The 16,466-nt window shown below is 39.9% G+C and overlaps 1 protein-coding gene across 1 annotated transcript in view; it reads right to left on the bottom strand.

The window, feature by feature from the left end:
* Nucleotides 1-1,074: 1,074 nt before the first annotated feature.
* Nucleotides 1,075-16,466, bottom strand: part of CXCL14 (C-X-C motif chemokine ligand 14) — a 37,664-nt gene continuing 22,272 nt past the window's right edge. The window contains exons 3-4 of the mRNA XM_069199230.1: nucleotides 11,089-11,202; nucleotides 1,075-4,113 (exon numbers count right to left, since the gene is read on the bottom strand). Coding sequence (XP_069055331.1) covers nucleotides 4,098-4,113; nucleotides 11,089-11,202 — 130 coding nt within the window. The 3' untranslated portion in view covers nucleotides 1,075-4,097. The remainder of the gene's footprint in view (nucleotides 4,114-11,088; nucleotides 11,203-16,466) is intronic.

Below are 16,466 nucleotides of genomic sequence, written 5' to 3'. Positions count from 1 at the left end.
TTTCAGAAAAAGAATCTGGAATTTTGACAGAGATTTACAGATTTTAAAAATATTGGATTTGTTGATTTGTTAAATTCTCTGAAGGGGAATGAAACCTAAGATTGACATTCTGAACAGCTCATAAAGAAATAAAGGAGTAAATTGCAACAATGTTCTCTAAAACAACTGGAGTATTTGCAATGCTGCAAAAATGAACAAAATGAACAATTAAACCTCTCTACCCCAGCATCAACTTCCTTATTCGAGATTCTTGCCTTAAACCAATTTATATTTCGTTCGGTACTGCGGATTTAACAATAGTGTCTAGTGTAATGTCTAAGAGCACTAAGAAGAGCAGTACAAAATGTGATTGGGTAGAGTCTGGAATATATCACAAAGTCTCAGACTTGACTTTTTTGGAGGGCTGTGTGGATGGACGTCAATTCACCAAAATGCCAGGGGAAGCGGAAGTGAGATCACACTCCATTTCATCTTTACTTTCACTCACACACACCTGCTTACACATACACACACACATTCACTCATACACACTCTTACATAAGCACACTCGCATCCACAAGAATGAACACAACATACATTTATAAGTGTTTTTGCTTACTTCAGCTCCCAAGGAGGGTCATAGTCTAGCTATTATACTCCATTTTTTTACACTAATAGTGAATAACATAATATGATTCACTATTAGTGTCATAAAATAAAACTGACTGTACAAAAGGAAGTGGAGGCCCAACCAAGCTGCCCATGCGCTCCTGGCACTGATTTTGCCATAGCTGAAGCCGGGGGTCACAGAGGCAGTGCCAAGCGTCGCAAAGGGGAAAGCCGGGGCTTGCAGCTGTGACCCCTAAATGACATCCATGGTTGTGGGGTCAAAACAAAATAAAGGAAAGGCTGTCCGTTATTTGGAACATTTCATTTGGCATATTCATCGTTTGTTTTATTGCATCAAACACATCTGTTGTGACTAAATGTAACCATTTGATGCATACAAACATTTCAAAAGTATCCATAAATAAAATTCCTATTGTTTGATGCCTAAACAATTCATATGAAAATAAGCCACATAAAAATACATGCTCATCTGTAAATATGGATTTTTTTTATTATATTGATAATTTAATATGGTAACATACTTTTCAAAATTATGATTCTATGTACATATATACAGAGTCATCTATGTGAATAGTTTTATGACAATCTATGTACAATTAAAACGTAGTATTTCTCAGCTCCTAAAAGAGAAACTAAATGAACAAAATATATCAAATGGTAATAAATTAAAGATTCAACATTATTGCTATTTCAGTTCTTCCTTGTATTTATTGAGAACTTTGTGCTATATCATTTTTATTGTCTCAATATTTTGCATTTAGGATATAAAAATGAAACTCTGCCATATTTCTTAAAATTGTACTTGTGATTCTTCAATCTTTTTTATTTTAAAGAAATAGATCATTTATAATATTTCCTGATGAAAAAATATTCTTCAAATGTAATTTCTTTAAAAAAAGTGCTTCGGCATTTGATTGCAACTTACTGTGTGGAGAAGACTATGCATATGTCTCCTTTATTATATCAACCTATGCCAAGGTGTAACACTTTGACACAGGAATGCATGGCTGCAAGCAGGAATATGGGGAATACTTGATGAGCACATGTCACAAGGCCATGATCATCTCTGACTTTACTTAGTGGCAGATGCTTTGTGTGAATATAGCACACTGCAAACAGCTAACACCAGCACTGCTTATTTAGGTTGCCTGTCACCTGGATGGAAGAATGGAGGCCTATTTTGATCACTGCTACATGTAGAAGAGACAAACTAAAAGGCTTATGTACAAGTCCCTGTGACACAGAGCGATGTAGCAGGTTTCTTGCTGCAGCATCCTGCTCGACCCTGTGCCACCGGGAAAGGGCAGAAATGCACTGTATCTACAGGATACTGTGCATTTCTGTCTTCTAACCCTGCACTGACACTAAAATTAGGTGGCATAGTGCCTGTGTTGCAGGGAATGATTGTTTATGTGCAGCAAGGGACACCTTCCTGCGCATAAACAATCATTAATGACTTTGTGCCTTTTCTATGTGTTCTGCAGAATGCAGCACATATAGAAAAAACAAAAAATGAGGAGAAATAAAAGTATTTCTCCTTGTTGCACCATTCTAATGCCACCCCTCGGGTGGCATTAGTTTTTGGTGCTGCCTCATATTTATGATTTCTCGTAAATCTGGGGCAGTGTCAAAAGGAAGGGGTGTAGAAATGCCCACAGTAATACCTATTGCACACACCTCTGCCGCAGAAAACTGCGTCAGGGGGCCCATATATACAAGGCAGCATTAAATCACGTGAAGTGATTGAGCGTTGCTTTGTAAATGTGGAAATGGGCACAGCGCCAATGGAACATCACTGAAAGTGACACTCTGGTGGTGCTAGGGGCTTGTAAATAAGCCCCAAATGTTGACAAGAATTGTAGCTTTTTTCTTTATATTTGAAATGCCATCTACATGGAATGAAAATATGGAAATCTAGCCAATCGGTCCAAAAAAATATAATTTGTAAGTTTTTGGAACTAAAAATGTGGCTCATCAGGAATTCGATCATTTAAATGGTGATCATAGTTGCCCATTATTGGGCTGGGTTGACACAAATTCTACCTGATCTAACAACACATGTAGTGCCACTAAGCGCAAGGAAGAACATATTCAGCTCTTATGAGTAAAGTGAACAGTCCTATAGAGGATAAATTATGAACCCTTAACCTGGAGCCCGGAACCTGACTAGATATGTGTGCCAAAATGGAAAGGTGAATTTGATTGTACTTTATACATTAAAGTTTTTGAAAAAAGCAAAACCTGTGTCTGTTTCTTCTGAACTCCCAGCTAAATAACATCTTCGTTATTTGCTCACTACCATATGCTTGCTAAGACAAAAGCAATAATCAACGATATTTACATTCTTCTACCACATACAAATATTGTTTTGTGGCAAACAATAGCATAATTCATGCTGTTTTTTAAATGAGCCCAGAACTTGGTATTGTCACTGGTCTTACCTAATCGATAAATAATGTGAGTCCTGTGTGTATGTCATTGTCCCACTCCCTTGAAGGGACAGGTTTTTCTATGATCCCACTAACAATAGGCTTGTACAGCTGATGCAACCAATGCATGAAAAATCCGGCCTTCTTTGGGAGTCTACCTTATTACTATTCTCTTTCCCACAGTGAAATTATTTTCACTAGCCTCTCAGCTACATTTTATGTTGCTGTACAATTTAATTATCACATTCCTTATGTTTGGGGTGACCATTATGTTCTACCGACTTCCAGTATGCTGTTGATAACACACCTCTTGGCTGAGAAAGTAGTAAGATCCTAGCTGGAGAATGGGCTAATTTCGAGCACTAGGTGTGGAATGGGAACTCCCTGCTGCCAAGGGCTTCACAGTTGGTCCAGTGAAGCCTGAGCCTGGGCCTTTAGAAATGGCAATTACGTGGATATAAAAAAAATATAAGTTCTTGCTACTTTACAAAGGACAATCCCTGCAGCACGTTATAGTCTCATTTACAATGTTTTGAACACATGGCCTTTGAGATGGCAATGGTAGTTATATCAGGATCAGATGAACATCGAACTTAGCTACTCAGTATATAAAACATTAACAAATTGCATGCTACTTATGTCTCATCCAGCACAAATAATTAAAACAGATGCATTATGGGAAAAGATTGGGACGCTGGAGAGGACAAGTGGAGTTTCTTTTGATTCACTCTGCTTAATGTTGAACAGAAAGATAAAAAGATAAATCTCTAATGCCTGTTGCTATATATCAAAGCACACGTAGACATCTTACAAGGAAATCCCACGTCTTCCCGGGTCCAGTAACAAAGCACACAATTAGAAAACAAACAGGCGTTCATGATGCAGTTACGGACTCTAAAAACCTTTGTTACATTGGTATAAATGTTTAACTGACCATCAGAAAAAAAGTGCATATATTAATATCAACTGTATGCCAGCTCTCGAAGCGAGTATTATTGTGCTGCCAGCTCCATTCAGCAAGACTGCATGTCACCGAACCTTTTGTCACGACTTTCGGTGTTACTCTGCATAAACCCTGTAAAGACACAGTGGAGGTCAAAATGAAATTATATCACTTATCATTTATCATACAAGGAACAGTTGTGTCCGATAACTTGTTACTTCAAATGTGTCTTTTCTTCTTTCCCATTTTCAAACATTGCTTAAACATGCCCCCCTTTGCGAAGAAGTATATCAATGCAGTGCAATGCTTAAGCCAGTCACGTTTAAATGGAAAGACAAACCCTAATATTTTGTAAAACAATTATTACCACACTTGGGGGCAGATTTAAGAAAAGTGGTGCTGCACCGAAGGGGACTGTCACTTGCCTTGCGCCCCTTAGCACCCCCGCAACGCCACCATGTGTGCGCCGTATTTAAAATACAGCACACCGTGGAGCTGGGTAGGGGGCAATAGTGCCATTTTTTTTTTTTACCCTATTGATGTACTCTGCAGGAGTAGTGCCAAAATGTGGGTGCTACTCCTATAGAGTACATAGGGGCCCATTATGAATAATTGTATGGCCCCTCTTAACGCCTGCTTTGAGCAGGTGTTAAAAGTGCCTAGAAAATGGTGCAAGGAAATCTTTTAGATAGCGGGGGAACGTCCTCCTTGCATACATTATGCCTGGTGCGGCAACAATGTGGCACAAGGATTTACAAAGTAGCGCAATGCATGGATTGCGCCACTTTGTAAATATGGTGCAGGGAAAATGCCACCTTAGTGCCGCCTTAGCGTAAAACAAAATGACACTAAGGTGGCACTAGGGGCTCTTAAATCTGCCCCTTGGTGTCTTTGGTTTAGAGCAATTTAAGTAACATAAAGGTATACTCAAATAGACTCTGTAACAACTTGAGTTTCAGCCCTGCTCGCATTTTGAGTCAGTCTATTCAGGTATTCGCTGAAGAGACAGTGTTAGTTACCCAAAGTGTAAGTTAGAAATGATCATGTGAATAAACAATTACTTTTGTTAAATTCATAAACTTTACCTTGCAGGACTCAGTTAAGCACCCAGAAATTATACATTGGTGTTTCAGAATGAAAGCTGACTTTTTAAGATTCTTTTAAACTATATTCATACAAAATATTAGGGCTACCAACAAAATGCATGAGAGTGAATACAGAAAATGTTATTTCACGTCTTTTCATTGCTGCATTTTTTTCGTGAAAAAAATTGTTGTTCAACACATGAAATCACTTCATCACTTGATTCACACATCTTTTGGTTTGAGGAAACAGTGGGACCCTGGTCCTGCTAAACTACGCTATACAGTATTATGTAATGCGTTGCAGTGTTATGGCTATATTAACTTATGTTTTGCTATGCTGTTATGATTCATTATGTCATATTTTGCCAGATTATATAAATTTTTGCTTTGCTTTGGTATATTATGGTTTACTATGCTATGATTTCCTATGTATGTTTTGTTTTGTTGTGCTATCCTACTTTATGAAATATTCTAATAATGCACTTTACCTCCACATTTTTCTTGTCATTGTAGATATCATATATTTTGCCAAATGTTCATCCAATTTACACCATCACCACTTACAGTTGTATTTGTGTCCCTTTAAGCAAACAAGTAACATGCTAAATGGTTGTTAATTCTGAAGTCCATTGTGTGCTGTAGTAGCACTTTTTCTTGTGGAGACACATACAAATACTTCCCACTTCCCAAAATCGATTATGGTGTGCATTGCACAATTGTTGTTTATGCATATCAGACAGGCAAAACAGAATAGTATATGATGTATGCCATCATAACTTAGATGTTTTTATTTATGAATTTGGCACATGCACAATTTTCATTTTCCATATAGAAGTCTTATTGAAGGTGGCAAATGATTTATTTTTCTTCCTCTTTCCCAGAAGATAAAAGCAGCCTTTTCATTTTAAGTATTAGGGAATGATCAACTTAACAATGTCAACATTCCGGAACACACAGCCATATTCCTGTTAGATGTCCAAGAATTCCATTTCAGATACATAGATAGAAAATCATTCCTGTTTAGAAAGACACTATTGTTTAGCAAATACTCATACAAGTGGATTTTCTAACGGAATTTGCAGTTAAACATATGTCCAAAATGTAGAGGTTGACATGTGGCGGGGCTTATTGGAACTGAGCTCTACTACTTGTATACATAGTATAGTATAGTTCCATTACTGTCTATAATTGTTTACACATTGATTATATTTTTTATCAGAAAATAGTGTCTCATTTTATTTAAGAATGGTACTCTGGAGTCTTGAAAGGTATTCATTTCACTTCACTGCTGAATGACAGTGAACCATCTAAAATCCGCCATATTTAAATAAAACACATCTCCTTCTTGTAATCCTATCTTATCTGTACCATGTCAGTCACTAAAGAAAGCACAGTTCCTCAATTTGCTTTTCTTTCTTCATTTATTTAGTTAACAAGATATATGTATCCAAACCCTGGGAGATCACAGCAGCAACTGAGTCCACCTTACAATCTGTTTTCATCATTCTGAATTCTATTCCTAGTTGCCAAGCAACTACCCAAACATTCTCTATATATACTCCCTGACTTTAACAGTCACAGTTCTACTAAGCTTTTGTTACACTTACCTTTCTACCTAAGTACAGTTATGTGCCACATTGTCTCGTGAGCTGTTGGCAACTCTCTCTGTGCTCATGACCACAATACCTAATAAGCCCAAGAAGCAGGGTCTATACATGAATAGATTGTTTGCTTTGTGAGAATCAGAGAGTCACTATTTTGTACACAGCTGTGGTTGAGGAGAAATCAGTGTGCACATAGAGGCATAAATTACAAGTTTGGAAAGATTCCTAATATGGTAACATAACTCTTCAAAGTTCCAATGTTGTTGGGATGCGGTAATATCCATATTAACCCACTGCAAGAAAAGGGTACTGGAAAGGGGAATTTCCTCAGATACTCGTGACTGTGTCCATATATATAACAGGTTGTTTCCATACTACAGCCCCTTTCCATAAATAAATGTCCACTACTTTCGTGTTGCGAAAATCATCATGGGTCAAACCCAAATGTGGGGATTAGCTTAAAAACTCAAAATTACAATTCAGCCTGTAACTTCTGTTATTGGTCTAATTGTGATTTCCTAAGAACTAGTTATGAGGTGCCTATGACTTGTGAAAATCCCCCTATGTTTTACCTGATGGTGTGTGATACTTATTTGCATGATTAATTAAAATCTTAGCAAAGACAAACGGAATACATGGTTACTGCAACAATGTGCTTAAAAACAATCCATGAATTTCTATTCAATACGTGACGTTTTGGACAAAAACATTAAAACTATTGAGGACCTCAAGTCTCATTAAAGTGCTGGGAAATTCATTAAAATACGAAGCACACATAGAAATACCTACATTCGATTAATAATACTTCACATTAATCTGTTACAACTATTCTAAGTATAAAATTGTTTTAACTGCTATATGTTTAAGCTGATCAAACGTGTGGAACTAATGGAGGGTCAGCAAAAGTAGGTAAACTTTTCAATGGGCATGGTTACAATCAAACACTCTAAATTGCAAAAGCTGTACTTACTGCTTCTTCACGTCCGTTGAGCTGCACACTATACACTTTAAATTCATTAAGATATAAAATGTATGTACTCTACTAGAACTGTACTATTTATGTAGAAGAGGTCAGATTTGTGAAAATCCCACTATGATTTAGCCTTGAAAATAGTGTAGGGATTGTGGTTTTTACCAGCTACTGCACGGTTGTATACTTATTGTTATTCTAAGCAAATTCATGGGAGTGCCATGATGACTCAGCAGAAATGCAGGTTCATTTCTACTTGATGTAGCTTACTGAGTGCTCTTCTGATTGTACATGCATTAATATGGTGTAAATGTTCCCCTCAGATCCATACAACTCACCTTTCTTTTTGTCTATGGTATATTCCTTCATGTAGAATGCCCCCTTTAAATGTTTTTCTCAATTGTTCAGCACTAGTAGAAAGTTGTTACTGTAATTTTTTGATGAACAATGGTGCAGATCTTTACAAGAAGCTATGTAGCTTGACTTTGATAGTAAATCCTGTATCTTCACCAGTTGTATCATACATTTTTTTAGATTGGAATATATCTGACTACCGTCTGCTAGGAAATTATCATGATCTTGTATGACTAAGGGGAATTTTAAAATATAAGTTTGGGGGATTAGAAGATATTGATTTTAATGACTTTTAAATTTGATGTTTGCCAACAATGGTACTGTAAAGCAATTTGTTTATGGTGGTATTTACTGATTGAGTTCAACTCGTGTGTATTTAATGTGTTGTTTATTGTGAATGTTTTTAATCTATACTATAAATTTACTACAACCTGTAAATAAAGGTCACTGTGTATGTCTTTTTCATATGTGTGAGGCATGTGTGTATATGCGTGTCTTGCTTTTGAATACATCTGTGGCCATTTTGTTCATGTGTGCTATGAAACTTCTGCATTTATTTCTATCTTTTGAAAACAATGTACAGGGAACTAAGCCTGTGTGTTGGTTGGTGGTTCAGGCATGCAAAGGACTTATGCTCTTTTCAGTCTTAGTTTTGAAGTGCAGCTCTATCATGTGCAAAACATCTTCCTTTGGTTATTCTTGTACTTATATGGCACAACACTCTGGGGCTCATTCTGACCAGGGTCGCGAATGACGGAAGCACCGCCAACAGGCTGGCGGTGCTTCCAAGCCGCGGTCAGAAAACCGGTGCCGGCGGTTTCCCGCCGTTTTTCCCCCGGCTGGGCGAATCCGCCAGGGCAGCGCTGCAAGCAGCGCTGCCCTGGGGATTCTGACCCCCTTCCCGCCAGCCTGTTTCTGGCAGTTTTCACCGCCAGGAAGAGGCTGGCGGGAATGGGTGTCCTGGGAGCCCCTGCACTGCCCATGCCACTGGCATGGGCAGTGCAGGGGCCCCCTAACAGGGCCCCATGAAGCTTTTCACTGTCTGCTTAGCAGACAGTGAAAAGCGCGACGGGTGCAACTGCACCCGTCGCACGCCCGCAACACCGCCGGCTCCATTCGTAGCCGGTCTCTGTGTTGCAGGCCTCCTTCCCGCTGGGCCGGCGGGCGCTAGCATGGTTAGCGCCCGCCGGCCCAGCGGGAAGGTTGAAATGCCGGCAGCGGTCTTTTGACCGCGTAGCGGCCAAATGCCGATTCCCGCCTGGCGGGCGGCAACTGCCGCCCGCCAGAGTCAGAATGACCACCTCTGTGTCTCTTTCTGCTGCATTTAATCAACTAATTGAGCACAGACTACATTGAATGTGTAAGAGTTCTCCAATAAGCTTCTTTCTCCAAGCCTATGCCATTTTCCAGTCCACTGTTCACAGTCCTCATTTCTTTTGGGTTGGTGTTTGTCCTTGCTACATGTGTATATATACCTTGGTTATATTTTATTTCTATCTGCAACCTTCTGCTATTTAGTATGTGCCATCTGCTTCTAAGTTCAAGCTATGCCTTTTCTTCCATTGCAGAGTGCAACATTATATCTAAACTTCATTGTGCTTATTTTTCCATAATGTGATTTCAATGGTATTTTCCGTGCTAGTTGGGTATTGTGTTTCATGTTCAGAAGGATCACATGGGTCAAGGGAATCTAATACTATTTAGGTCAGGCGTTCGACAAGAGCTTCTGATTTTACTAAACTTATATGTATAATATTCTTGGTTACTTGGTTTCTTGGTCAGATTTTTCTAGTGCTTACTACAGCATGCAACATGGGGCAGTAGATCAGCCCACTTTAGCCATTGTCTAAATTTACTGTGAGAGATGGTATTCAGCCCTTTCCCAAGCATCAAATAGACCCACAAAGAATTTCCCTTAGGGACAAGGGACTACTATGGCAATATGTGCTTTTTTGGGAAGATAAATATTTCTGTTTTTGGCCTCTGTCTTTTCTTTGATTGATGAGGTCCAGACCACTTCTACAGCAGCACAGGTTTGCAAACATCATGGCACAAATTACAAGGCATTAACTAAGCCAAAAGCTGGTAGACAACGCGGACATGCTATATCTTGGAGACATGATGTATCTTGGAGGGGATTGCAATATTTGAATATTATAATTTGTGGGCTTGTCCTGTCTTTCAGTTAAGAGTATTGACTTTAACAATGCTTATTTTTAGCATGCATCAAACTTCACATTTTTCAAAAATTGAAATTGAAATAAACATGCAAAAAAGCTAGGAGTTTTGCTAATTTTGCGTTTCCTTCATCAAATAACTGTAGGTAATCAACTAGTTATGATGCTACTCACTTGAAATACATATTGACATATATATTTAGAGCAATATGTTTGTGATAAAAGACTATACTCCTATTTCATATAAACTGTTTCGAGCTGAAAGTTCATACTATGGTATGAAAATCCAATTAAAGTTGACACTTCAACGTGTCTGTCATTGATTTTCTTACAGAGATACATTTTAAATGAAACAAGTAAACATGGGACAGAAAAGTTATATAAAACACTATGATAAAAAGTCTGCATATTTAACATTTATCAAGTACATCTGAATGCAAGTGATTTCAAGTGATATATAGTTTAAATAGTTTCGAACAAAAAAGACATCTGCTAGGTCCTATTTTTTTACGTTCTCTCTTTTGCAAGTATAATAATATATTATTTTTTATGCATCAATTTTGTTTTTATTTTATTTCCTCTCAAACCCCGTGCTCCACCCCCATGATGACCCTCACTCCCCGCTTCCCCACCACTTTGTATAGGCAGCAATTGCTACTGATAGGGTTTGAGTTTGTGGTATAAATTAACCTTGGGTGATGTTAATATCAGCTCTTTCAAAAATAGATTTGTTCTAATTCCAATGTAAGCACTTCAAGATTAAATTGTGCTTTTATGTCCCCTGGCCTATTCTTCTTTTATTGCTGCCTTAAGATAATTTGTTTTAGATTTTGCAGCCTGCTGTTAGGCAAGAGTCATTGACACACTGAAAGAATGAGAAGGATAATGCACTATGAGAATCCAGTACTCAATCATACCTGCGCTTCTCCTTCCACAAGGTGTACCATTTGATTAATTTTTTGGTGCTGTGGAGCTTGGGATGTAAGCAGTAGTGCTGTCCTCTAAATCGTGACATGCTCTGCATGGTTACACTAAAAACAAAAAGAATTGTTATTCTAGAATGGTCAGTAAAGCTAAGAAGAACTTTCAATTACAAAAGCAATTCAGGTCTAATGAACTTAACAATGTCAGTATTAATCAATATAAAGTATACATGTTCAATTCTCAATACACTAATTACGGCACAAAAAGCAAGCTATGTCCACCAATCGCCAAACCTATCCCTCGGAACCCAAACAAATCAATTCTATTTACATTTTCCCCAACAGGAACGTGCACAATTATAAAATACCTTTGCCACACCAATCCTTGACTGGGTATCAAAACCAAAGTTGCACATGAGGCCTGATCCATGAAGCTAAACTTACACTTTAGTGTATGTGTGTGCTATTCACAAACAACTTTAATGAAGAGTATCTTTATGATTACAGAGTCTCTGCTTTTGTGGCTTATACGCTGTACAAAATATGATCAGCGTGTCCTACCTTTTAAGGTCGAGCATAGCAGCGTGAAAGACCTGCTTTTCGACCTGTTGTAATCCGTTCTGTGGGCTTTAACCACGCCCATCTCACACTCATCACTTTCATCCGTTCCTGGGCCTGCCTTTCAAAAATCCATTGATGTAGTTGGTAAATGCTTTATCTATATTGGCCATATAGCTTTGTGTTGGCACATCATTTTTTCTTTTGCCTTGCTGCTTTGCTCATGGCAGTATGTTGTTTCTTTGTCTTCCTTGGTTTCGGGTATCTTGCTGTTTCTTAGCGATGTCAGTGGGCTTTTTTTTTTTTGCGTTTTTGTGTAGCGCAAACTCGACATTAAGGTATTGGAGCGCTTTATTTATTTATTTTGTTTGCAGTTTTATATAGTGTGAACTTGATCCAAAGGTATTCCAGCACTTTACATGAACACCGGTAACATTACACCAGAACACATTTATTTCTGGTAGCAAGGGGATATTAAGCAATTTGCCCAGAATCACAGGATATTGATCCAGCACCGAGACTCGAACCTTGTTCGCCAGCTCCAAAGTCAACAGCTCTAACCCTTACATTACATCTTCTCCCCTAGGGTTCTTTGTCTAGTGCATGTTGGGGCAGTCTGGAAATAACTTTTTTTTATATAGCACTTGGTAATACAGGTTCTGCCATGTCATACCGCTGCAAAGAAGGTGCCATTCTTAACAAAAGCACTATAATTCATTTTCATGGACCTTGCAGAGATGCAGAGGTGGAAAAGTTCTGTCAGGATAATTTATTGGTTTGCAGTTCTATGTAATGCAAGCTCAACACAAAGGTATTGGAGTGCTTTATTTCCTTTTTTTTTACAGTTTTATATAGCGGAAACTTTATACAGAGCACCGGTTACATTACACAACCGATTCATTTTTGGTAGCAATGGGAGAATAAATGATTTGCCCAGAATCACAGGATATTGGGCTGACCCTGTGACTCGAACCATGTTTCCCAGCTCCAAAGTAGGCAGCTCTGGCCCTTACGCCTTATCCTCTCCCCTAGGGTTCTTTGTCTGGTGCGCTTTGGGGCAGTCTATGAATAACTAGTTTTTTTATAGCACTTTGTAATATAGGTTCTGCCATCTCATAGCAGTGCAAAGCAGGTGCCATTCTTAACTAAATCGCTATAATTCTTTTCCATTGACCTTGCAGAGATGAACAGGTGAAAAAGCTATGTCAGGATTGTAATCTGTGACATTCTCATTCTGTCAAGAACTCTGCAGTGGGTGCATTAACAAACTCACTCGAGTAGAGCTTAACAATAGGTGTAAGCATGTGCTCTTGATAACATCCAGCGGGTCACCAACCAAGCACATAGTTTAGTTCTAAGCAAGAAGATGGCAAAAGGTGTTGTCTCCAAAATGGTGGCAAAGGCGTCGTGACTCCAGACCCAAGCACTTCACGGCCATGAACTTGATAGCAAAAAACATCTAGCCTTTGGATGTAAATTGGGCCTCTTCGAATAGAGTTCAGTTAGTGCGAATTCAATACAAAGGAATTGACCCTCTCATTCTCTGGGCTAAATACCACAAAGGTGCCTCTTTGTGGCTTGTTTGATGTTATTAAAGTTTAGGTAAACACCCTAGAAAGGGTTACATCTCTAGGGTATCACAGCCAGTCCTTAAGATTGTGGCAAAACACTCTCAAGATGGCGGCCTTGTTGTGAAATCTCTCCTGCAGTGACAGGCCTAGGAAGATTGCTGTAGCACCTGAAATACACCCACTTCACTCCAAACCAAAACACATAGGTAAAAGACATTGTCATATACGACGCCAATAGCGCTAACCCTCACAAATGTGAGACCTAGTGCATTGTAAATGCTTGTTTTGTATGGCGTCTCTGCCACAAGTGCTGAGACTCCGCAATCATAAAAATACTACTCATAAAATTTGTTTATGAATAGCAAAAATATTGTAAAATTACACTGAAGTGTACATTTACCTTCGTGAATTAGGCCCGGGTTTCAAACATTGCACAGCACTAACCATGGTTTCAAACATAGTACAATGCTAGTGCACACTGTTCATAGGTAGCACGTGTACTGAAAAAGAATGCACACACAGTAAAGAGAAGATCTGCAATCCTGCTAAGATGGCTAGATCCCCTTTTGAAGGGCGCAACCACACCACTGAGAAATGCACATACATGATACAATGCCTTGGCTACAGACTTTCAAGAGGATTTAGCAAGTGCAGGGAGCTGTGGAGGAGGATCAAAATGGGCGCAGGCTAGGCGAGGTAGTTTAAAAGGATGGAGGGGGTCTTCTCACTGTCACATTTATTAGAATTATGGAGCTTTATGACTAGTAGTTGCACTTGGGGATTGTGGTATTAAGGAAAAGGCAGCAGTGGGCCAAGCAGTGCTTAATGTGTGCTTGTTGTTTCCGGTGCTGTGCACGAGCACTTATTTTTGAGGGCCAGCGCTCATTCGTCTGCCTCAAGCATTTACTGCGAGCAAAAGACACATATGAGAAAAACGGAGCAAGAGAAAAACGAAAAAGCAACACAGTGGAAGAAAGCAAAAAACTGCAGGAGTGAGCTGAAGGGGCAGGGAGTGGCTTTAAATGTATTGAAGAGGCCCGAGATGGCTTCAGAATTACGCTGCCTCTGTATTCTGTGTTCCAACATTTAATTGCAGCACCTGCGTGTTTAAGAGGAGGGCTTTGGGCACCAGCAATTTACAAATTAAGCACTGGGACCAGGCAAATACTCCATAGGCTGTTTTCTTTGTCTTTGGTAAGGGAACAGTAAACAGTTAAGGATGGCCCAATGTTGAAAACAAAAAAATGGGACATGCTACCAACATAGGCATAGGACTACAAAATGGCTGTAATAACAGTACGGCTACACAAATAACACTCATCAACATACGACTATAGTAATATGCAGTTTCAGAGCTATTACAACACAGACTTCACATTTAAAACTAACAACAATATAACAGTTTACACATATGAGATATCGGTGTTTTCATGTTAAGTATACAAGTAAAAACTAAAATACTTTTGTGATTCACCTTAAATGTGTCTATTTTGTTAAAGACATTTAACAACAAATTGCTGAGTAAAAAAAGGCTTAAGGTTGTGTTCGAGGGCATTTTTAAAGATGCTGAGCTACTGATGTTATCTGCTACATGCACACCATTTGTTATTTTTTCCATGAAAATATTATTTGCTTTGCATGCAGCAAAATAAAAATATTTCTATGTAGAGTTTCTTAACTATGCACAGGTCACAATAGTTTGATATGCTAAAAGAGCAGTGCCACATGTCAATCTGGTCTGCTATCACTTCTCTCGAACAGAAGATCAGAAAAGGCAACATGCCTAGAGATTGCTTCCTTCGTGTTGGAAATGGCCTTTCTGCAGGGTCATCCCCAGACTTCTTGCCTTCCTCCTTCTCTTTTTCTGACCTCACTTTTGCTGGCTTGAGGACTCTGCGCACTTTACCACTGCTAATCAGTGCTAAAGAGCATATGCTCTCTCCTTAAACCATTTTGACATTGGCTCATACCCAACTGGACTACTTAATTTACTTATAGGTCCCTAGTAGAGTGCACTGAGGGTCATTCTGAACCTGACCGCGGAGGCCATTCTGGCTTTTCCACTGGGCCGGCGGGCGACCGCCAAAAGAGCGCCCGCCGGCCCAGCGGGAAAGGCCCTGCAACAATGAAGCCGGCTCCGAATGGAGCCGGCGGAGTTGCAGGGGTGCAACGGGTGCAGTTGCACCCGTCGCGATTTTCACTGTCTGCTAAGCAGACAGTGAAAATCATGGTGGGGCCCTTTTAGGGGGCCCCTGCACTGCCCATGCCAGTGGCATGGGCAGTGCAGGGGCCCCCAGGGGCCCCATGACACCCGTTCCCGCCATCCTGTTCCTGGCGGTAAGCGCCGCCATGGAGATTCAGCCCATGCAGGGGAAATCCGGCGGGAAACCGTTGGATTCCCTTTTCTGACCGCGGCTTTACCGCCGCGGTCAGAATGGGCTGGGAAGCACCGCCAGCCTGTTGGTGGTGCTTCCGTGGTCCCCGGGGTCTTGGACCACCAGGGTCGGAATGACCCCCTATATGTGCCCAGGGCCTGTAGATTAAAAGGTACTAGTGGGCATGCAGCACTGGTTGTGCCACCCACATAAGTAGCCCATTAACCATGTCTGAGGCCTGCCTCTGCAGTGCCTGTGTGTGCAGTTTCACTGTCACTTCGACTTGGCATTTAAAAGTACTTGCCAAGCCTTAAACTCCACTTTTTCTACATATAAGTCACCCTACGTTAGGCCCTAGGTAGCCCATAGGGCAGGGTGCTGTGTAGGCAAAAAGAAGGACATATAACTGTGTAGTTTACGTGTCCTAGTGTAAAACTCATAAATTCTTTTTTACACTGCTGTGTGGCCTGCTCCCTTCATCCCTTCATTGGCTAACATTGCCCTCATACATTGTTTGAGTGGTAGCTGCTGATTTGACAGGCGTAGGAAGGTCATATTTAGTATGGCCAGAATAGTGATATAAAATCCTGCTGACTGGTGAAGTTGGAATTTATATTACTATTTTAGAAATGCTACTCTTAGAAAGTGAGCATTTCTCTACACTTAAATCCTTCTGTGCCTTCCAATCCAAGTCTGGCTAGGTTTAGTTGACAGCTCCCTTGTGCATTCCCTCAGACACACCCCAAATACAGGATACTCAGCCTCACTTGCATACATCTGCATTATGAATGGGTCTTCCTGGGCTGGGAGGGTGGAGGGCTTGACACTTGCAGGTCAAAGGACAGTGGCCTGCCCTCACACAAAGGAC

This window comes from Pleurodeles waltl, chromosome 7 (genome assembly GCF_031143425.1).
Source record: "Pleurodeles waltl isolate 20211129_DDA chromosome 7, aPleWal1.hap1.20221129, whole genome shotgun sequence".
Lineage (NCBI taxonomy): Eukaryota > Metazoa > Chordata > Amphibia > Caudata > Salamandridae > Pleurodeles > Pleurodeles waltl.
The sequence above is the reverse complement of the archived record's forward strand: the minus strand, read 5'-3'. Positions and strand labels throughout refer to the sequence as shown.